The sequence below is a fragment of the Dermatophagoides pteronyssinus genome, unplaced genomic scaffold (assembly GCF_027571235.1).
Source record: "Dermatophagoides pteronyssinus isolate colony J.1.1.1.1 unplaced genomic scaffold, Derpt_VIB-CSIC_2022.12 sq0012, whole genome shotgun sequence".
Classification (NCBI taxonomy): Eukaryota; Metazoa; Arthropoda; class Arachnida; order Sarcoptiformes; family Pyroglyphidae; genus Dermatophagoides; species Dermatophagoides pteronyssinus.
The window spans coordinates 291,214-315,917 of record NW_027461536.1 but is presented as its reverse complement, the minus strand read 5'-3'; the positions used below and the strand labels follow the sequence as shown (position 1 = coordinate 315,917).

The 24,704-nt window shown below is 27.3% G+C and overlaps 2 protein-coding genes across 2 annotated transcripts; one reads left to right on the top strand and one right to left on the bottom strand.

Annotated features, from left to right (window-relative positions):
- Window positions 1–1,915: 1,915 nt before the first annotated feature.
- On the bottom strand, window positions 1,916–5,336 carry LOC113789788 (protein argonaute-2-like). The gene has a single exon (XM_027339369.2). It carries the CDS (start codon window positions 5,170–5,172, stop codon window positions 2,011–2,013), a length of 3,162 nt encoding a protein of 1,053 aa, XP_027195170.2. The 5' UTR covers window positions 5,173–5,336; the 3' UTR covers window positions 1,916–2,010.
- Window positions 5,337–5,674: 338 nt separating this feature from the next.
- Window positions 5,675–24,304, top strand: LOC113789787 (uncharacterized). Its single transcript, XM_075821642.1, is given in 6 exon segments — window positions 5,675–5,915; window positions 6,042–9,153; window positions 18,668–20,683; window positions 20,685–20,718; window positions 20,778–21,424; window positions 22,625–24,304. Coding segments are annotated over 5 exon segments (4,956 nt in total). The 5' UTR covers window positions 5,675–5,915; window positions 6,042–7,446; the 3' UTR covers window positions 23,177–24,304.
- The last annotated feature ends 400 nt before the right edge of the window (window positions 24,305–24,704 follow it).

The following is a 24,704-nucleotide window of genomic DNA, read 5'->3' as shown; positions in this document are numbered from 1 at the left end:
GAAGAAAAAGAAAACTCTTGATGACAAACATTATTATGATGATGATGATTTGTGTAAGTGGATTGAAAGAATTGTATTCAGGAAAATGTGAATGAAAATAAATAATAAAGTATAATGATGATGATAATAATAGAAAAAAAGAAAGAAAGAAATATATCAATATTTACTAAGAAGAAGTACTTATTTTCGGAAAAATTATAAATTCTTCAAGAATGTTTTTTCTTTTCTTTTTTCTTCACTCAGGAAGAAAAGTAGATTTTTCATTAGAGCATCAGCACATTATTATATATGATTCTTGATGATGATGATGATAATAATCACGGTAAAAACACAATAAATAATAGGATGATTATTAAAAGAAGTATCATCATTATAATTATCATTCAGAAATTTTATCATAATCTAAAATTATAATGAAAACTATGATGATGATGATGATGACGATTCTATAAAATGGAATGAATTTCATTTGATTTTCTATTTACTGTTGTTTTATTCTATGATTTTTTTCGTTTTTCCTCAAGATGACATCGGAAATTGGTGGAGTTACATTTATTTTTTTGGTTGTTTCCCGAAGACAATCGATTATTTTGTATCGATTGTAATAATCGATTAATCGTTTATTACTTAATTTTTTTTCCTTCAAAAAAAAGACAATTTCTTTTGTGTCAATCTTTTTCCATCTTGATCTTTTCTTTTTGGTTTCGTGTATCAAACCACCATCAGTCAGATAAATTAAAGTGATGGACGAATTATTTTGATATGTTTTGTGTGAAACAAATCGAATTGGAATTCAATTTGATCGAATTTATTTTTATTTTTTTTTCTCATACCATCAATTTACCGCCAAATAAGAATTTTGTTTTTAAACGGTTTTTATTTTCCGTTTGTGTTTGTGTGTTATATACAACCGAGTGTAAAAAAAAGTTTCCTTTTTCTTTCGGCTATTTTGGATTAAAATTGATTGAAGCGAATTTTTCTTCTTAAAGTTTTTCACTCGATCTTTTTTTTTGATATTATACGACGTTTTGCTACAATTTTTTTTTGAATTGAAAGTGAACAAAAAAAAATAACCAAACCGAGGAAAAAAATTTTCATCCGAAATTGTTCAATCTACTGGCTATAATTCAATTGAATATAATGTCGGGGATCCGGGTTATTTTTATTTTATTCGTTTCATTTCGTCTGTATTTTATTTTCTCCGATGATACAATCATCGACGACGAAAAAATGCTTGAATTAAAATGTGAAATGTTTGTATAACAAATGAATGGTCATTTTATGAATTGACACATTGTGTACTTGGCAAGCAGCACAGGATATTTTCGTGCCAATATAATCATACAAGAATTAAAATTAACAACAACAACGGCAATCATCATCATTAAGCTTTTTGACCGACAACCAAATGATGGTTGATGCACAACATTTTTTGGAATGTTTTTTTGTTTCTTGTTCACTTGCTCTATACAATTTATGAGTTTGGATAAATTATGAAAAAGAATATTCTGCTGAAAAACATTCTGCAAATGAAATGATGTCTTTTTTTACCTTTCAATTCTAATTTAATTAAAAATAATACAAAATATTTTTCGATTCTGAATTTGTTTTTTAGCTTAATCAAAATTCAAGAAAATTCAATCAAATGTTAATGATGAAATTTTCAATAATATTTTAATATTTGGCCCATTCATCTTTTGATTTTCTGTTTCTCTATATCATCAAAGATCTGTATAATTTTGGATGCAACATGAAAAACATGATACAAAATGTTAGTTATTATTAGTTTTTTTTCGTCTGATGATTTCAAAGAATTGATTTAGGAATTGTAACGAAAATTGAATTCTCGAATGGTGGCACACAGAATAGAAATAGAATAGAATTCAATAGGATTTAAAGAAAGTTTTTGATTAGATTCTTCAACAAAATACGAAGTTTATTTTTTCAGAAAATGTTTTTTTAAATATTAAATATAAAATTTCAAAAAGTAGGAATTCATCTATTTATTCATTAACAAAAATACATTGACGATCGCATTTTTGGTGACATTTCAATGAATGAATCAAAATTATCCAAACAAGGTACACGATGTTTTGTATAATGAATTCTTGGTAATAATATACCATCACCACTATCGTTATTATTGTCGTTGTTGTTCGACGATGTGGTCAACGATAATGACGATGTTCCAACTGTTGTTGTCGATGTTGTTGTTGTTGTTGTTGTTGAAGTTGTTGTTGCTGGAAAATAATTAAGCATTTTGGCTGCATCTTGTTGTTGTTGATCATTATTATTGTTGTTGTAATTATTATTATTACGATTATTAGCCATTGATAACATCATTAATGATGTTGCTGCCTGAATATGTTCACGTGCACGAAATGCGGCTAAATGTGCATAGAAAACCGGTGTCGGTATAGATATTGAACGTGAACAACGTGCATAAAGATGACAAAGAACATTGGTAAAATTATGTATCTGATTAGCGGACATTTGATTTTCATCAATCAAAACACAATAATGTGATGGTCTTGATGTACCTTGAATGCCAGCATGTGAACAAAGATAAAAATCAAATCGTCTTGGATGTACAACATCAGTATTGACAACCGTACCGGGCGGTATATTAGCAAAACGTCCAACACCATCTTTACTATTATCCGGTATAAATCTTGAATGATGTCGTTTCTGTACGATAATAAATGTTAAACGAAATTTATGTCCCGGACGATAATGTTCAAGTGTTTCTTTAATAAGAAGAATTTCTTCATTATAAACCACTTGAAATTGTCCTTCACTAACACCATCACGATAGAATATAATTTTATCCGGGAGCTGATTAGTTTCCATTTCATATGCACGTAATAAATCGATTAACATTTTATCCAATTCTTGTATGATTTCTTGACGAAAAAATTTCTGTATCTTTACAGATGATGTATATCGTGCAAATGATTGATCAATATTTGCAACCATTGCCGCAATTGATGGTAAATTTTTTTCCGATGGTGATGGATGTGCAACATCAACACCGATTGCCATTGTTTTACGATAATCATTCGATCGTTGTAATTTACCATAATCCAATGTTACATTAATACCACCTAATTTGGCATTAATTTTATGCAAAATATTTACGGCAATCGATTGATTAATACGTAGAACATTTGTTTGTCGCATACATTGTGTTACCATACCAAAATCAACATCACCAAATTTTTTTATAGCACTATGTTGCCATTCAGAATTACAGCCAATAAAAAATACTAGCTGTAATGGTGATTGTCCACCACCATTATTATAGGTATGTTTTAATTTTTGTAAAAAATCACCCAATGTTGCTATATCGAATTCATAATCCATACGTATGGGCATATCGATTGCCATACCTAATTGTTCACCATTGCGTATAAATGTTTCAAGAAATTTTTCCAACGTTGAATCATCAAAATGTAATAATTTTACTAAAATCCAACGTTTCAATATGATTGGTTGAAAAAATTTTCGATAACGCCATTTACCATTGGTCAATTTTATTGGTCGTTCATCACCTTCCAATAGTTTTGGTTGATCCAATACATTTGCACGTATTGTTATTGGTTGTGTTGCAATTTGAAAACCAAATTCTTTCAAATAATTATTTCTATCCGTTTGAATCAATTCATTAACACTTGAACGAATTTCTTCTAATCGTTCAAATGGATTTATTCCTGCTGCTTTTCGAATTAAATCAGATTTTTCTTTTATTGACAATTTTCTTGCCTTTTGATCGGCAATTATATGACAGATTTCAGCTGGAAAATAGATGAATTCATTTTTACCTCGACGTACTTTAATACAAGGTAAATCTGGTCGTTGTAATTTTCCATATGTTTGATGGAAATAATCTGCAACACTAATTTGTTGTTGTTGTTGATGCTGTTGTTGCTGTTGTTGTTGTTCATTACCATTCGGTTTGAACATAACTTTATCGGCCGATTCTAATGTAATACCGGCAATACGATAACGTCTTGAACGTTTAAGATTACAAACTTCAAAATAATAATCTTTGATCAATGGTTCCAAACGTTTGCGTAAAAAATCATTCCAACGATGTTGTTGTTGATGATGATGATAATGGTGATGATGATGGTGATGATGGTGATGATGATGATTTCCAATATTATTAGAATTACCACCATTTCCACCAAACATTTCACGTTGAAAATTTTCAATACAATCATTCATCATAAATGGTTTGATAAATGGTGTACAACAACGATCCATAATTAATTGTAAACCAGATGAACATGTTTGTACTGAAGATGAAATACCAAATGCTAATTCTTTCAATGTTGATAAACTAGTTCGTTTATCATCTTTATCAAAACGATGATGAAAATTTGATCGTCCAATAAGAAAACGTTTTTCCATCAATAAATGTCGAATAATTAGATTAACAGCGGTAACCACTTCAACATAACTATCATTCATTGGATTACGATAAAAATCTTCGATAGTTGAATAAGCGACTGTTTTGATTAATTTAATGCATACTTCAAATTCTTGTTCATTATGATAATAATCATTTGCCGGTAATGTAACACGAAATTTAATTAGCTTATCATCAATAATTGGCAAACGAAAATTGGTCAACATTGATGATGCACCATCATAAACACATAATACATTATGGAATATATTTCCATTATTATTATTCATTTCGATTAATCTTTGTATTATTTTACGTGATAATAATTCATTACCATGATTATTATTATGATTTGTTGATGTTGTTGGTGTTGTTGTTGTTGTTGTTGTAGGAATCAAATTTTTAGCTCCATATTTCAAACGTTGTTGTTGATCATTATAATTATGATTATTATTATTATTATTACTATTAATAATAATGATTGGATTGATTTTAACATAATATGAATAGATTACTTTATCCGGATCATATGTAATCATAAAATGATTTGTTAATATTATTAATGATCGATCATTTTGATTACCATTGCCATTATTGCTACCACCACCACCACTGCCATTATCATCAAAATCATCATCAATATCCGGTTTGGTTGCAAATAGATCAAAACGTCCACGTTTATTAACAAAATTTTTATCTTCATCAATATTTATTACTTTCATTGTTGTTGTTGTTGTTGTTGGTGATGTTGAAATCGACATTGTTTGGTTAGATTTGTTGTTAAATGTTGTTATATTAAAAACACAAAAAAAAAATTATGGACAACCAAAAAAAAAATTTGACGAAATTTAATTCAATTCAATGAATGAGAATTTGAATAATAATAATAATAATAAAAAACGAACGATCGTATAGCAAGTAAATTACAATGAAATAAACATCCAAATCATTGGCTATTTATATCGATATTTTATTAATGATAATTTGATTTACTCAAACAAAATGAAACAATCAAAAAAATTTCTATTTTCATTTCATTTCTGTTCGAATCGAACATAATCGATTGTTGGTTATCGATTGTTGTCGATGTTGCCGAAATATTCGAATGTTCGAATGAATTCTGTTTTGTTTGAGAAAAAAAAATTCGAATTCAATATTCGAAAACATGTGTGATTCTGATTGCAAGAAAAACGACACATATATGCGTCGAACAAGTTTACGAATCATCGTTAAAATGGCATTCTCGAGATTTGAACTCCGATGCTTCAAAAAAAAAAAGAACGAAAGAAAGAATATTCCGGTTCTTTTCATTTATTTATTGAAAACAGAAACTCGCAAATGAATTAAGATTAAATTAATGGATTCGGCAGCCCTTATCACCATCATCATCGTCATCAAGTTCCATTTGGAATCCATTTTTGTTTTGTTTATAAAGTTAGAAAGAAAAAAAAAGTAGCAAGGGAGGAATATTTTTTTTTCGATCATCATCACACACACTGTAACGGTATTATTACTTTGAAGTCTCAACAAACAAACAAAGAATAAAGAAATCAATGAAAAAACACATATATAATGTATTTCTAATATAAATTTTTTTCTCTCTCTCTCTTTTTTCCTATTGTTTTCCTAGAATCCAAGAAAAACAACAACGACAACAACCAAAAAAATCGACAATGTTTGACTAGCCTTGTGATGATGTATATATAATTCTTTGTTGATGATGGCCATATGATTGTTTTTGACATCGAAGAATGACTTATCGACTAATAACAACAACGACGACGACAACAACAACAACAACGATTGAAAATATTCCAACAGAATATAAATAATGATCCTAAAAAAACAACAACAACAACAACAACAAAAAATGAATCTCTATTCAAATATTTTGAAACATAAGATTTTCATTTTTCTTCATTTCTCTTATCGCGAATAAGAAATGATGATGATGATTAGGAAAAAAAAGCAAAGTTAATCTTTTCAATGTATGATATGTCATTTATGAATGTTTTCACTAAAAAAAAAAATTCGAATTCGAATTTTTCTTGTTTTCCGTTCATCGAATCAATCAATCAATCAATCAAATCGATTTGATTGATCAATATATCAATATTGTACAAATAATTATAAATAAACAACAACAACAACAACAACTGTTTACTCTTATCGATCATCATTATTATTTAAAATTTTCTTTTTTTTACAAAAGAAATTCAACAACATTATTCTGATGTCGGAATATATTTTCATTTCATCATTTAAACTTTGTTGTTGTTTTTTATTGGAGCAAAATTTTTCGATTATTTTTTTTTGAAAAAATTACACATCCCGATTTCATTACAAATATAATGGATGTTGTTCGTACGCATCATTTTGTATAATTGCCAAACATTAACCGAGACCTACGTTCTGCAATCATTATTATCATCGCTGTCATTATATAACCATACAACTCGAACCTGTGTTTGTGTTTGTGTTTGTTTTTTTTAACGATCGAACATCACTACTAGAATTCGACTTATCACCATTATCATCATCAAAATAATCGTCAGACTAGAAATGTTTACGCTTAAACACAACAATAGAAACACAAATCAAATCAACATTTCTCATTTTTCGGGAATAAGTTTATATTTTTTGTTGTTCCATTGTTGTTTCTGTTAAACAAAAAAAAAAAAAAAAAAAGACAGCAACAAACAAAATTCATCGATTCTTTTTCATCATCATCATCATCATATGAATCTTTATCTGAATCAAAATCGTTATAGTGATTTTGTTTTCCATCAACAACATTAACATTTTTTTGTTTTGTTTTGTTTTGTTTTCCTCTACATTAACACAATCCGAAATCAACTGTATAGTGACATCATAAACATTATTATTTTTGTTTTGTTTTCGGTTATTATCCAACAAATTCGCCTTGTCTTTATCGCAATATTTATCTTTCATGATTCACATCATCATTGGCCATCTTGGATGTCATTATTATTGTTGTTTATGTTATTGAAAATATTAATATCATCATTATTACAATGAATTATCTTCATCGCCATGTTTCATGGTTAATGAAAATGATGAAATTAAACATTCGTATAAATAATGATGATGATGGTGATGGTTATGGTGATAGTGATGAGAAGGAAAAATTCAATAGCAATAATTACCATCGATCCATACAATTTGTCGATATATTTCTTATGTTCATGATGTTTATGATACATTTTCATCGTCATCGTTTTCGATATTGTCAACGTAAACGAAATACCGTTAGTGCCCGAAGTTTTTATTACAATCATCATCGATTTATTATCTATCTATCATACATATTTTGTCTATCAACATCAATATCGATTATGGCAAATGATCAGATTTTAATTTCTCGATCCTCATCATCATCGATGGTTACTAGATCATTACCACTTGTTCAACGACATTCCCCCTCATATGATAGTAATAATTATGATGATAATTCAACAATACCAATATGTCCATTATATATCAATAATGATAATGATCAAAATAATATGACCACATCAAATCCATGTCATTGTTATGGTTCGATAAAAATGGGAATATTTATTGAATGTACCGGTGCTAATATTCGACAGATAAATCAAACATTTGATCATCTTCGACAACAACAACAATCACAATCAAAAGCCGTCCATTCATTGAGTATTTATCGATTAAATACATCATTATCATCATTACCTGATTATTTATTTCATTCATTTACATCGATTAATGAGCTTCATATATCATCGACAAATCTAACACGTATCGGTACGATACAAACATTCAATGGTCTTGAAGAATCATTACATTCATTGAGTTTTGTTGATTCACAAATATCTATCATACCAAAATCAACATTATCTAAATTATCAAGATTAAAATCATTAGATTTACAATCAAATCATATTGCCAATCTTGATTCCTATGCATTCTATGGCCTTCCATTACGTACATTAAATTTACAGAATAATTTTCTAAAAAATCTACAAGAATTTGCATTCGGTGGCCTAGAAAATACCTTAGAAGAATTAATATTGAATGCAAATCAATTAGAACATTTTCCATTATTTGCATTACGTAGACTAAGAAAATTAGTTACATTAAAATTACAAAGTAATCAGATTAATCAGATACCGGATGATGGTTTTACACGTTTTACCGTATTGGAAACACTTGATCTACAATCAAATCAAATTCGTCATCTAAATTCACGTAGTTTTATGACAATGCCTAAATTAAAGATATTATATTGTTCAAATAATCTTCTTACCGTTGTTAGTGATAGTTCAATATTTGCACAGCTGCATTTTCTTGAAACATTAGATCTAAGTGTAAATCGTTTACGTGTTGTCAATTTGGATGGTCTTGAAAGTATTCGTACTGTTGATCTTTCTTATAATCATTTACATGATCTACGTTTACAAGGTTTAATCGGACTAAGAGAATTATTTGCATCAAATAATAATATTCTACAGCTATTGAATGAAACATTTATGAATACAACCGGCTTAGAAGTACTTTATCTACAACATAATGCTATTCATACAATTACCTACAATACATTTTATCGTCTACAACAATTACGTCTATTAGATTTATCATATAATCAGATACGTCATTTACATCAATCATTATTTAAGAATACAAATCAATTACAATCATTATATTTGGATAATAATCTTATCGATGATAATGGTATCGAACCGGGTATATTTCAAGAATTGGTAAGATGGACTTTATTTTTAAAAATTCTTTGGATATCAGCAATACTATTTGACGTTAAGAAATGATTTTGTTTTGCTTTTTTCTCACTTTGAAAAAAATTATTGCAAGTAAAATTTGTTATGGCAATTTGTTTAGGGTTTTTCTTCCTAATGACAGTAAATAAATGATCCATTAATTCATTCATTTTTTTTCTGCTGTTGTTTCAATAATAAAAATTTATTTCGGCAAACATTTTCTTTTTTTCACGTTTCTACGATCATCATCTTCATCTTGAATTTTCAAGTAATTTCTCTATAAATGTCGAATCTATTAGAAAGAATGATTGGAAGGGAAGAAAACTACCAATCCATAACAGATAATCCGATTTGGGCATTTTTTTTTGTTGTTGGATTCTTTGTATGTCTCCAAATAAAAATAAAATAAACACATCAACAACAAACATTCATTGACTATTTTTTCGTGCGTGTGTGTGTTGAATGTGATGACCAAACACATAGCAAAGCATTTGTAATTAGGTCGAATGATTCTAATGATTTGTCGCCTAAATGTACGCCGCCGTTTTTTTTTCGTTAACTGTGCTTTTTGTAACCACAAATACCATCATCAATTAATCAATGGCTTACCGCTGGCCATTTATATATAATGGGCGGCATTTTTTTTTACCAACAAAACACTAATCCTTATAGTTTATTGAATGCTTTTTTTCTGTTTCGATATGATTTTTTTTTGTTGTGCTGTATATGATATGTGTCCATTGCAGAAAAACTTTATCATCATCATCATAATCATTGATGCCAAAGGATATTTCTCTTTGGTCTCTTGTGTGTATGCATGTATTTAGATATTCTGGTCTGAAACAGAAACTTTTTCCCTGTTTTTTTTTGCATTTGATTTCATTCTGAATGATATTTCCTGGTTTTTCTTCATTTCGATTATTTGATTTATATTTCAGGATGAATAATCAGGAAAAAAATATATTTCAGTTGCCATTCACAGATCACATAATTGGTTATCTTTTTTTTTGTCTATATTCTATCATCCATCATATTACAAACAATAATAATAACACACCTGACAGATGTATAGTTCGATTCAATCTTGAGATGTTGACAATGTTTACTTGTCATTCACTTTAAAATGATGGTCATCAAAATGAAAAATTTTCAATTGAATTTTTTATTATTGTTGTTGAAAATTTATTAAACACTGGTTTCACAGGTTTTATTTCAGGATTTTTATTTTTTTTGGCAATATTTTTTTGCTTTCATTCTTTTCAATGTTTGTTTTTTCATTGTTCGATTCATTGAGAAATTATTATTTTTTGATGAAATTCTTTTGCAGAATTTCCAAAAAAAATGAAATGAAATGAACATCAAAAACGATCCAAAAAAATGAAACTTAAGCAAAAAAAAATCTATATATTTATGTGTTTTGTTTGCTTGTATTTTGTTTTCAATGTTTCTCCTCACTAACCATATCAAATAGATAAAAAAAATACCGGAAAACATCTTTAACAATGATGATTATTATTAAGAAGTATATATTTTTTCTGTTTGTTTGTTTGTACTTAATATCGATTCGTTTGTTTTTTCGGTTGATAAAAATTTGATGATTCAATTTTTTTATTTTCCCGAAACCATGCGATGATGATAATATAACAACAACAAAATTAAAAGAAAACTACCATGTTTCCTGTCGTTGTTGTTGTTTTGTATGAAGTTTCATTTTTTTTGTTGTCCAAAACCAAATCAACTGTATCAGATGATTGTAGCGTTTTTTTCTCATATATCTCTAAATGAAATGAAATGTTTTTATTTAATTTCAATGTTCAATCAATCTATTCGAGCGTATGAAACAAAAACGACATAATAATGACGATAGATTTAAACCATGGAAAACGATTTTTAAAAAAAATTTAACAAATCTCAAATTTTATCGATAACCATTAGTTTTTCTCTTGGAAATTGATGATCATGAATTAAATGAATCAGAATTTTGAACTACTACATAGAAAATTTAATGATAAAGAAATCGATGATAATTTTTAATGGCCTTTGTTTTTGTTTTTTAATATTCTTTTGTTTTTTTCTATGTGTGTGACCACAAAACTTTATTCTATTTGTTCATCATCATCATTATTATCATTCCATAATCTTTTGTAATTCTGATCATGATACTTTTTTTCCTATTCTTTCTCTCTCTCTATATTCATTATACATATCATCATTCGGGTATATGTAGGAAGAATCACGTTCCTATTTTTCCTAATTTTGTTGTTGTTGTTGTTTAGTTTTTTTTTGTCGATTCTGTTTATTTATCTGTATGATTCGAGCAAATTCTTTTAGTTTTTTTTTCAAAAACAACAACAACAACAACGAAAAAACTTTTCGAAACTGACCCAAATTTATTTTGCCTGTCAAATATTCGGAATTGTCATCATCATCATTTGTGACTGTTGATATAAATGAGCAAACAAAACAAAACAAAAAATTTCAAAACGAATCAATCCTCATTATCATTTGTAATGAATATGTTTTTGTTTTTTGTTTTCATACTTTGATCATTAACACTCCATTGAAATTAATCATAGGGATGATGATCAGTTTACCCAAAAAAAATTTTTGCTTACTTTATTTTTTCATTCTGTAAATTTCATTTTTCTTTACTGTATTAGAATATTCTGTGTTAGTGTGTGTGTGTGTGTGTGTTACAGATGTAAGTATAGAATAAAGAAATGTAATAAAAATATTAAAAGAAAGAAAGAAAAAAAAACTGTATCAATTTCATTCTCGATGAATATATGTGACCAGAATCCTTGATACAATGATGATGATAATAATAATAATAATAATAATGAAGAATTTGAAAAAAAGATATTTATTCTCGGGTGATTGTTTTCTTAACTTTATTTATTTATTTGTTATCATCATTTTTTTTCTGCTTTGGATAAATTTTAACTTTAGATGGTGTATGTGATCGAATCAAATCCGGGATCAAAATTCTCATATCAATTGATTATTGTTTTGGGTCATTTTATTTCAAACTTTCAAATTCGTGAATGAACTTTCGTGCTTTCGTTGAAAAGTTTTTTCTTCATTTCTTCAAAGTTTTTCTTTATTTTCCTTTTGTTTTGTTTATTTATAATATCTTCATTTTGGACAAACTCCATGAATCAAACATTTTTATCAATTTGAATATTAATTTTCAATCAAAATCGATGAATCAATGAATAAAGGATCTGTACACAAACTGTAAATTATCATATTTGATTTCTATAGATCAAATTGTTTTGTTTGGTTTTTTTAGTGAATCTTTGTTATTATTGTCTACTAGATCAAAATATAATCATAAATGTGTGTCTGGGTAATAAAAATTATATTCTTTATTTTGTTTTCAGAATGAATGAATGAAAAAAAACTTTTCAATCAATCAACAGCAACAACATAATCATCATCATTCATCATTATATTGCCATCATATAAAGATGATGATGATGATCCAGACAACAACAACATTTTGTCTGCAGAAAAACTGTGAAAATTTCCCTGTTATCATTTTTTTTGCAAATGAAATTAATCATTTCCGGGAATATTTCTTCTTAGATAAGAGATATTTTTATATTTATTTTCTTACATCTTCTTCTTCTTTTTGTTTTTGTCATTGAATTTTTTTCCTTAGATAAATTTCATCTTATCCAATTTTTAAAAATTTTCATTTTTTTTCCTTTTCACTTTTCAAACACCTCATTAATATTCATGGAATATATTGATGATGATGATGATGATGAGTGGAATCACTATGGGCAAAGAAAAAACTAAACATCTTTTGGGAAATATCTGAAAGAAACCGAAAAAAAATTTACCAAAATAGCACCACGGTCAACCCATGATGATCATTATATTTCAAGTTGAATAAACTTTGAATGAAAATCAATTTATTTTTTTTATGGTTTTTGTTTTTTCCTTTTTTCGATAACAACAACAGCAGAAAAAAACAATGTATTTTTATTATTGAAAAATCAATCCAATGTCTTTATCGAATCATGTTTGTGTTTGTGAAAGATAATTCTGTGTGTATGTGTTTTTCATGTTTTTGGGTTTTGCTTTACGCATCATTTACATTTCTTTCCATTTCCAAATTCAATATATAGACATGGATGATGTCATTTTCTCTCTCTTTCTCTCACTCCGTGACACTTTTATACTATCACGAGATATGCTGGATATCCAAAACAAAACAAAAACAGGCTATAAAATTTAAAATTCATAGCAAAACTTGTTCTGTTTCTTTGAAGAACCAAAATTTCTTTTCTGTTTTTGCATTAAACCATCAAATCGACTTATTGATTATCGATTGTTTTTTGTTTTTTATTCGTTTATTCTGTTGTTGTTGTTGTTGTTGATAATTATCTTTTATTTGGAATTTTTTTTTTCGCTTCAGATTCGTTTTCAAGATAAAGATTCTTGATTCTTTATCGAAAGTTAATCATAATTATTATTGTATAGTTAACTAAACTAATAAATAAAACTTGGAAAATATCTATCTATATGACCAATTATTATTGGAAAAGATCAAGAATAATTCCATTGCTCTGTAATTTTTTTTTATTATTCGCGAAATAATTAATTCCAAAATGAAGAATATAAAAAAAGAAAAGAAAATGAAAAACTTTGTTATCGTTTTGCTAGAAAAAAATCTTCATTTTATGTATTAAGAAATTATTATTAAGATCATCGCCACTAATTGTAATGATGATGGTAGTGAGAGAGAGAGAGAGAGAGAGAGAGAGAGAGAGAGAGAGAGAGAGAGAGAGAGAGAGAGAGAGAGAGAGAGAGAGAGAGAGAGAGAGAGAGAGAGAGAGAGAGAGAGAGAGAGAGAGAGAGAGAGAGAGAGAGAGAGAAAGAGATTACCGCATCCACCTACCATGTAGATATTTCTCGATAATTATGTTGGGTTTTTCTTTTAAGCATCTGACTTTGTTTCTCTTTTTTTTTTTGTATTCAAATCTTTCGATATTTTTTTTCTTTCTTTCCAAACAGAATTATTTCAACTAATGAATAATAATGATAATTAGAATATAATTTGGATGTTTGTTTCGCTTTTTTTGTTTTAGTTGAAAATTTTCAACAACAACAACAACAAAAATTAATTTAAGATTATCATTAAGTTTTTGTTGTTGTTGTTGTTTCAAGTTATTATCATTAATACACTCGTAATATACCCATATGTAACATACTGATGATTTTAAATCTTGGAATGCAAACGACTAAATTGAAAAAAAACGTTGAAATTTTCAACTCTCAATATCTCAATTCTTTGATCCAAAGATTCTTTGATTTCTGATCATGTGTGTGTGTGTGTGAATGATTTTTTTCTTCTTTCGTTCTTTCAAAGATCCAATTTTGTTGAAATCACTTTTAATTCTGTTGTGTGTGTTTGTGTGTGTGCGTTTTGTTTGTTTCCGAAAGAATTTCAATCTATTTTGTACATTGAATTGAATTCAATCGAATCGAATTGAATCAATCAAAGCGATGAACAATTTTCACAGCTATCGATCTATCTGATATCTATGTGAAAATCACTTGAAAATGATGAAATTTTCCTTTTGGTTTTGTTTTCTCTTATTTTCCTTTGCCAAATAGATTTGTCAATGGTGGTGGTGACATTAAACAAATTATTGAAAGGTTTTGTTTTGTTTTTTTCAAACCTAATACCATTATTATAATTGAAAATGATTTTTTTTTCGTCTCACATTGATCGCATCGCATCACATTTCAATTGATTATCAATTCTATTCAGTTGTTGTTGTTGTTGTTGATAAAACTTTAGGAATTTGTTTTTTTTCTCTTTTAAAAAATTTATTTAAATTTTTTATTCTCTCACTTCTCTCACTGTTGTCAATGTTGTCATTTTTTCTTTTATTGTTTTGGTTGAGTTGTTCGTTATTGAAATTTTGAAAAAGATTTGTGAAAAAAAGCATATTTTTTGAGGAAAAAAACGATGAAGTTTTAAAAAAAAAATTTGCTCTTTTATCTTTGTTTCCCGGGAAACTTTTTGAACAATATCAGCAGCAATAGCAATGACAAAAGAAACGGATTGTCTATTCTTTGTTGTTGTTTGGATCGTTATGATAGCCTAGAAGAGAACAACATCCGGGAATCATCATCATCATCATTTGAATCGGGATAGATCCTATGGTCCAAGATTTTATTCATTTTCGAAAATGTCATTCAGAATATTCTGTTAGTGTGTGTGTGTGTGTGTATGTGGTTCAATGAGTTTTGATAACTCAAACCCCAAATGGGGGTAGGAAAATTGATGTGTAATTCACTTGATGATAATATTGTGTTTGGTATCAAAGAATATAAAAAAAAACACAGTTTTCAAAGATTTTTTCATTTATTCTGTACTTTTATTTTTCGCGTCATTTGAACTTTATGATTAATGATGATGTGATAAGAAGTAGAATAAAATAAAATAAAATTTCAAGAAACGATGAATGTAGAGAAGAAAAAAAAGTTTTTGATCATTCTTTGATTTCTTAGAAATTCTCGCTCTCTCTCTCTCTCCTTTCCCTCATTCTCTGGTGTTATTCACAATGAAGAATTAGAATTCTATGAATTTTTCCGAATTCAAAGAATTCTCATTTTTTTCACTGTTGAATTGAATTCGGAATTTGAAAAAGTTTTCAAATATTTTTTTTTTTCGTTTTCCATATTTCTTAAATAATATTTAGAGTTTGTCATCATCATCATCTTTTGTTCGTCGGTTTGTAAGATGTTCATAATCTTCCAATGAGAAAATAATCGAACCGAACAAACAAACAAACAAAAACAACAACAACAACAAAATTGAATACAAATTTTTCTATTCTATTTTGGAATAACTTAATTTCGAGAAACAACAACAACAACAACAAAACAATGTTAACTTTTTTTCACAAAAAAAAAAAAAATTTAACAATGATGATTGATGATGTTCAGTTTATCATCATCATCAATATAGATTGATGAATTTTCTCATATTGATTGAATTTCAATGGAACATGAAATAAATATATTTTTTTCACATAAATCATTCATTTGATGATCTATATTTGATTTGATTATTTTTGTTTTTTTCTGACCATTGACAAACAAAATGATTTTCACATTGACATTTTGATGATCATAAACAAAACAAGAGGAAAAAATATTGCCCAAACAGAATTGTGATGTAACGAGAAACCAAAAAAAGAAAAAAACAAAACAAAAAAATTCAATAATGTTTTGAACGAAGAATCATTTTTCTTCCATTTCCAGAATTTTTTTTTGAAATTGAGGAATTTGCCTTCGAAACTTTTATTTTCCTGTTTTTTTCATATTCCAGAATTATTCCTTGCTTGATTTGGTATTTGGTAAAATTTTTTGCTTTGCTTTTTAGCCATTGGCTAGACACCAATAAAATATGTTTTATTTTGTTGTTTTTTTTCGGCTTGAGTTTTTTTCAGTTCGCATCTCGCTGCACAACATCAATTCATTTTGGTTGTCGGAAAATCGAAAAAGTTTTTTTCAAGAATTTAATTTTTTTACAATAATCATTTCCTGAAAATAATTATTTTCAACATCAGCAACAATCAAAAGAGATTATACCACTGATTTTTGCCATGTAAATTGCATATGATAAATGTGTAAATTTTTTTTGTGTAAAAGTTTCAAGTTTCTTCTTTTTCTTTATTCTATGTGTGTGTGTGTCAAACGGGAAATGGAAAACTTTTCATTTTTTCTTTTAAAATTTTTCCAATGGAAAACATGTATACAAAAGAAATGTGAAAAATTTATTTCAAATAAAATTTTCGCCATTTTTTTCGCCCAGAATTATTATGTGAAACGCCTTTTGTGTGTGTGTGTGTGTGTGTGAAACAATAAATTTTCTTTTCACATCATCATCATCATCAGTGAACAAAAATGGACAGCCTAAAATGAATGAATAAATTCAGCACCAAAAAAAAGAAGATTAATTAATTAATGAAAGAAAGCAGAAAATCCGATACACACAATGCTATAATGTTGTTAGTCCATTCATTTTTTTGGGAAATTTTCGGTTTTTTTTATTACTTTGAATCTTTTTTTCAAACATCCAGAATATTCTTCTGTCTTTTTTTTGTATGATATGGTTTAAAATGAATGAATTGAATCGAAAACATTTAGGAAAATGATTATCATGATAATCATTATGGTGTTTATAATGTGAATATGTGGGTGTGAAAAAAGGATAACATTTTATACAATGAAAGTCTATTTTTTTTTGAATTCTGTTTTTCGTTCCACTAATAATAATGTGACCAGAGCATTAATAAAAAAATTCATTATCTTGATCATCATCATCATCATCATAATTAATGATTATTAAAAATAAAAATGATTATAATGTTTTCTTGATTTATTTGTTTTAAACATACACCAAGGTTTTTTGTTATTTTGTTTCCAGAATAATATACTTATATGGTATGAAATTGATGATTTTTTTTTGTTGTTAATCAACCATGGATTCTCTGATTTGGTAAATAAATAATGTCAGAACAGAATGTTGTAAGCATTGAAACATTTGTTTAGGCATTGTTATTTCATTATATTTTTTGTTTGAATGAGAATTTCTTTGATAATGAAATTCTAATGACATCTTAAACACGGATGACAGGTGATTCAATATTCTTAAGATCTTAACATTTCGTTTTTTTGTTTGTTTTGACTTGTTGACAGTCATTGTAATTTCTATGCATAACTAAAAATGACATTCCTTTTCATCTTGTTTGTGATTTAATAATACTATTATGATGAAGCACAACCAAAAAATGAATGAATGAATGAATGAAAGAAGATTAAACATTGTGAATGTATGATTACCACTGATTGATTCAATGTTGATGATATGTGAATATTCTTTTTCAACATAATAATATGATCAATAATAATGATCCAATTACCGATGAATATCCGAATGCATTGTTTTTTTTAGGGTATTAAATTGTCATTGTCATTGTGACAATGGTAGACATTCTTTTCTTTTTATCCCGACCAAAAAAAAAAACAATGAGAAAAACGATAAACGTTTCTCACGCACACACTCAGCTGTCCGCCGACCGATTCTGATGCCAAAAACAAAATTCCGGATGAAGAAATCAAAACAAAAAAAAAAAATTCCTGACATTTATTATAGATGTATGTGGTGCTGCTCACTAACCGATCTGCTTTAAAACAATACCGAGAAATGAAAGAACAAAACAAAGAATTTCGATTTATTAGCTTTTTTTTTGTTTCATATGAATTGCGATTTAGACCAAAATTCTTTATTAAATTGAATTTTATTCCTTTTTTTTCAATTTGTCGGCCAAAAGATATTGAACTTTTGTTGTTTTGTTGGTCATTCAATGTGAATTTCTATTTGGTGGTTGACCATCCAGTTCAGTGACATTTTAATTTATTAAAAATTTTTCATTTTAAATTTTGTTTTGTTTTTTTTTCTATTTTGCAGGTCGAATTACGTGATTTACGTTTACAACATAATCGCCTTAAACATATACGTAAAGGTGTATTCTATTCACTGCCAAATTTGCGTGATCTTGATCTACAAATGAATGAAATTGAAATAATCGAATCATTAGAATCATTAGCATCATTACAACATCTTAATCTTCAGGGTAATCGTTTAACGATATTTAATGGACAAATATTGTCGAAATTTCCGTCCTCATTACGTTATCTACAATTAAGCTGGAATCAATTAGATTCAATACAAAATGAAACATTTCGTGGCCAAAATGAATTGGAAGTAATTTGGCTAAATAATAATCATATTAAACATATTACAGAAAATGTATTCAATGATCTTATTCATGTGGAAAAATTATTTCTTAATCATAATGAAATCAATTTAATTGATGATGATTCATTTGTATCGATGAAATCATTAAAATATTTAAATCTTGAACATAATCGATTAGGTCATTTAGGTCGTAATATGTTTAAAGGATTAGAAATGTTACAAGAATTACGATTATCATCATCCGAAATTATCGGTATAGAACCAAATATGATGGAATATTTACGTTCACTTGAAATACTTGATATATCTGATAATCAAATATATACTTTAAGACGATCAATGTTTCATTTGGCCAAAAATATTCATGAACTTTATCTACGAAATGTTATGGCCGATGAAATTGAAGTCGATTCATTCGAACAACTACAATCATTACGTATATTGGATTTAAGTCAAAATTCAATCAATGCAAGACGTATGAATGGTATACGATTACCATCAACAATTCAATTATTAAATATTTCTCATAATAATCTTTCAAATAAAAAAGGAATTGAACTAAGTCCGGAATTCATACATCAATTGAATAATAGTTTAGAGATATTAGATCTATCTCATACACATTTTCGTTTAACAATGAATTCGGTCAATTTTTTTCAACCATTGATCAAATTAAATCGATTACATTTGGATTCAAACGAATTGATACGTTTTGATAATGTATCATTTCCTCAATCAATGAATCAATTGTCAACATTAACATTACAGGATAATCATTTTGAAACGATACCATTATTATTGGCCAAATTTATACCGAATATTCAAACATTATCATTAGCTAATAATCAGATCAAAAAAATTCCAACAAATGCATTTGAAAATCTTCGACTTTTACAATGGTTAAATTTATCTAAAAATCGTATTAGTATTATTGAATCATTAGCATTCAATGATCTTGATCAATTACAATATCTGGATCTATCCGGAAATGTTCTACGATCATTATCATCGAATGTATTCGACAATCTTCCACGGTTGAAGCATTTATCATTGGCAAACAATTGGCTACAATATATTCCAAATAATTTATTTAAATCATCGATTAATCATACATCAATGATTATTGTTCGAATGGATGAATTAAATCTTGATTCAAATCCAATGATACGATTACGTGAAGATCTTATTATTCAATCATCATCATCATCCAATAGTGTTGATGATTTTGCATTGATAACCATTCTACGTGCACAACATGGTAATCTAACCGTATTATCTACAAATGATTTTTTAGGTTTTAATCATCTTGAACAACTAATTTTACATGATAATCAAATACAAACAATTTCACCATCAACATTTCGTTCATTATCACGATTAATTGTATTAGATCTTTCTGTAAATAAATTGGATAATCTTCCACAGGAACGATTAATCGGTTTAATCAATCTAGAATCATTGAATATATCACATAATTCATTAACTGAACTTCCATTATTTGCCAACGATTTGGGAAAACATTTACATACATTAGACATATCATTTAATCGTATTTCACGTATCGAATCATTTGGACATTTATCATCGAGCTTAAAATATTTATCATTACGTCATAATATGATCAGCTGGATTGCAAATAATGCATTCCAAAATATGACATCATTAACAATGATTGATTTGCGACAAAATTTTCTTACACAGATTAGCGAAACAATTTTCGAATCCGATCGAAGTTCGATTACAATCGATTATGTTAGCTGGTAAGTTATTCATATTGATTTTGTTTTTCTGAAATTTAACTTTAAATGATAATTCATAGGTAATCCATTCCATTGTGATTGTCGATTATTATCAATTTATCAATGGCTTGAAGAACATTCACGTCTTGTTAAATTTGATAATGATGAAGAAATGATGATCTGTGATCAACCGGAAAAATTAAAACATGATTCTATTCAAAGTTTACAGCCAATCGATTTCTGTCCAATACCATTGATAACATTGTTAGAAGTGAATAAAATTGAATCCAGTGCAATACGATTACGATGGGAAGTACAAAATGAAACATTAGTCGGTGGTTTTACACTTGAATATTATTTAACATCTGAAAGATCATTAACATCACCAGCTGGTTTACAATTAAATTCTGGTGCACGTAATGCAGAACTTCGTGATCTTGTTTCGGAAAAATGGTATACAGTTTGTGTTGAAGCTAATGGTAAATATCTTCGACCATCATCATCTGGTACTTCGATGGCTGCATCATCATCATCATCTTCATCATCGATAGAATCTTTAGATCATCGAACAATGATGATGCCATCACAGGCAACAATTATTGAAAATGATAAACCAAAAGCACATTATATGATTAGTGATAATAATTATCCAATCATATATGATGATTTAAAGAATAAAAAACCAATTTTACAGGATTTTGTATCCGGTAATCGAAAATGTTCGCAGGTAGGTGTTTCTTTTTATCAAAATAAAAAAAAAAAGAATTAAAAATTAAAATCAACAAATTGATTGGATGTATGGGAGAAATTTGCCAGTATGAATAAGAATTTCGACAAAGATTGATGAACAATTTTTTTCGATCGATCAATCAATCAATCAATCACACTTGATAATTTTTAAAATTAAAGATAAAAGAATGAAAAGAAAAAATTTCATCCATTCATTTTCAAATGATGATCAAAATTTATACATTGAAAATGAATGAAATGGAACGTGATCAGGATTTTTGATGTGATTATCATTATTATTGAGTGTGTTGACAGCAGTATTTCTTTCTTTATTGTTTATCGTTTTCATTTTTTTGTTGTTGTTGTTGTTGACTTTTTTTCTGGAATGTTTTCCTTTTTATTCATTCATTCATTCATCACATAATGAATATAATTCAGTTTATGATAAGAAATGAGTCAAATAAACAATACTGGATTATTATTATGCAAATATTATTACATCATCATATTTTGAATAGAGAATAGTTTGGATAGGGTAATAGTGAACAGGCATAATGGATTATTATTGATGTGATGGGATGACTTGTTTTATTTTTTTTATTAAAATTAAAGGGTTACCATTTTTATCTATGATAAAGATACACACACACATACAAAATATTTACCATTTTGTAATAGTTTTTTTTATTCGGTTCTCGTTGAAAATAGCCCTATAATTATGGAAGTTTAAAGTGTTTTGAATTGAAATCATAATTGGAGAACGAAAGAAAAAACGAAAACATTGAATCGAAAAAATTCCTATCTTTGCATAATGAATTGAAATCGTAATGGAAAATCAAACCAAAAAAAAAAAGAGATACAAAGTAATTACCTTAATGATCATAATGATTAAGATGAGGATGCATAATTACAACAGCAAAAATATTAACAACAAGAAAAAAAAATTCATTATAATCATTAATTAATTAATTATTCTGTAATTAAAAGTTAGTTCGTAAAAAAAGTAGTTGAACAAAAATAGACATTAGTTATTCAAGTGTGTAGGTGTGTGTGTGTTCCTCATCGATATGTTATCATTTTGAGATGTGTAAACACAAAATTCAATTTTCAATTTTGTTTATTTTTCTTCTTTCGTTTTGCACGTGTTTGATTGATTGATTGATGATTTGTTTTTGTTTTGTTTTATTTGAATTATTAGATACGAACATTATCACCATTGGATGGACGTCGATTAATAACATTACCAGCTTCAAGCATTATCATTGCAATCGGTTTATTTTTTATGCTTTTATTATCTGTTTGTATATTGACAATCATTATATTTCGTTTTCGTCGTAAAAGAAAAATTAAACTAAATAATGGCAATAATGATAATAATAAAAATGATAATGATGATGATGATGATATTATTAATGTTGATGATAATATTGATGATGATAATGATAATCATGGACAACAACAACGTTCATCAACAGTGGTCAGTTTTGGTACGGTAACAACAAATTCAATTGGTTCGGGAAATTGTCTTAAACAATCGACCGTAACAGTAACAACACCAATGATGGATCCACATCATCAACATCAACATAATCATCATCTTCATCATCATCATCATAATCATCATGAAGATAATGAAAATGGTATTAATATGACTGAAATATCTGAATTAGTTGATCCGGTTATTATGAATGATTATATAACATATAGACATTTTGCCTTACCATATACACAGGAAAATGTTTATTCATAAACAAAACAAAAAAATTTCGATTGTAAAAGTCAAGAATCCAACCAAAATTGTAATTTTCCTGTTTTTGTAAAAAAACAACGTTGTAAATAAATAATTTTCATTTGTAAATAAAGATAAGCCAATAGATGTTTTATCAATATTTTTTAAACAAAAACACAATTTAAAATGATAATAATTTTTGCTTGATGGTGATGCTCAATTATAAGATTTTGTTTTGTTTTGTTTTGGTTCGGTAGAAAATGATGACGATCAAATTTTTCATCATCATCATTAGTTTTTAGGAAATTTTTCTTTTTCTTACCGTTATTGTTAATTTAATTTAATTTTTTTTTCATTCATTTCAAGACAGATAAAAACAAAAACAAAAATGAAAATGAAATGAATTTTAATAAAGAAAAATTCTTTTGAAATATTATTTTTTTTTCGAAATTTCTCCTGATTACACAACATAAGATGTTTTAGAACATAAAAAAACATGATGAAACATGTAAAACCTGAGAAAAAAAAGGAAATCTTTTCGAAATAGTTAACATATTTTTTCCGGAAAAAAAGATTCCTCAATGATTATGATGATGATGATTGAACATGATGTTCATTCATTCATTTTCGTTCCTGAAAATGTTTTCTTTACTTTAATTTCAGTTGTTGTTTTTTTTCAGTTTCTTTTGGAACACTTATTTTCTTCATAGATATTATTCACTTTATAAACAACGAAAATAAAATTCTTATTTCAATTTTATTTTTTTTCCCAGTGATGATTACATAATGTAAATACTTGCATCATCTTTGTTTTGTTTTTTCATTATTACCTACATCAACACAGATCTCTCTCTCTCTCTTTCCCTATTTCACACACATCCTGTATAAATTCATGAACATTGTAAATTCAATCTGAATATATGAATCAAACATTCAACATCATTATCATTTGGAAAAAAACATTGATAATCTTATTTCATTCTTTGTATGTAAATATTATGTATGTTTTTTTTGTTCTCATATTCTTACATTCTGTTTTTTCTTCTTCTCTCTCTCTCAAAAATATATGATCCACTTTGTAATATAGAAATTTATGATGAAAGAATTTTTCTTTTTTAAAAAAATAAATAAAATTTTTGAAAAACAAAACTGGAGCAGAATTCTCATCATTACAAAGGCTTATTTTGGTTTTTAGGATTTTTTTCTTTTTGGCACTGAAAAAAAACAACAGAATTTCGATGACAACAAAACAAATCCAAAACCATGATGATAATGTGGAAACAGTGGAGAGAAAAAAAGAAAAGAAAACAACAACAATTCATCATCCAGAATTATCCGGATTCTTTCTCCTTCATCATCATCATCATTGCCATCATTATCATTATCATAGAACAACAACATCAACATCAACAATTTGGCATCCGAAAAAGCAAGAGAAAATAGAGACAAGAACAAAGAATATTTTCAAGTTTGGATGTTGATGTTGGTGATGATGATGATGGCTAAATCTATGTGTGGATGTTCTTATCTTTTTTTTATTTTTTTCCCT

Bases quoted from the DNA above. Each gene is read 5' to 3' on its own strand.
- LOC113789788 (XM_027339369.2), bottom strand. From the start codon at position 5,172: ATGTCGATTTCAACATCACCAACAACAACAACAACAACAATGAAAGTA.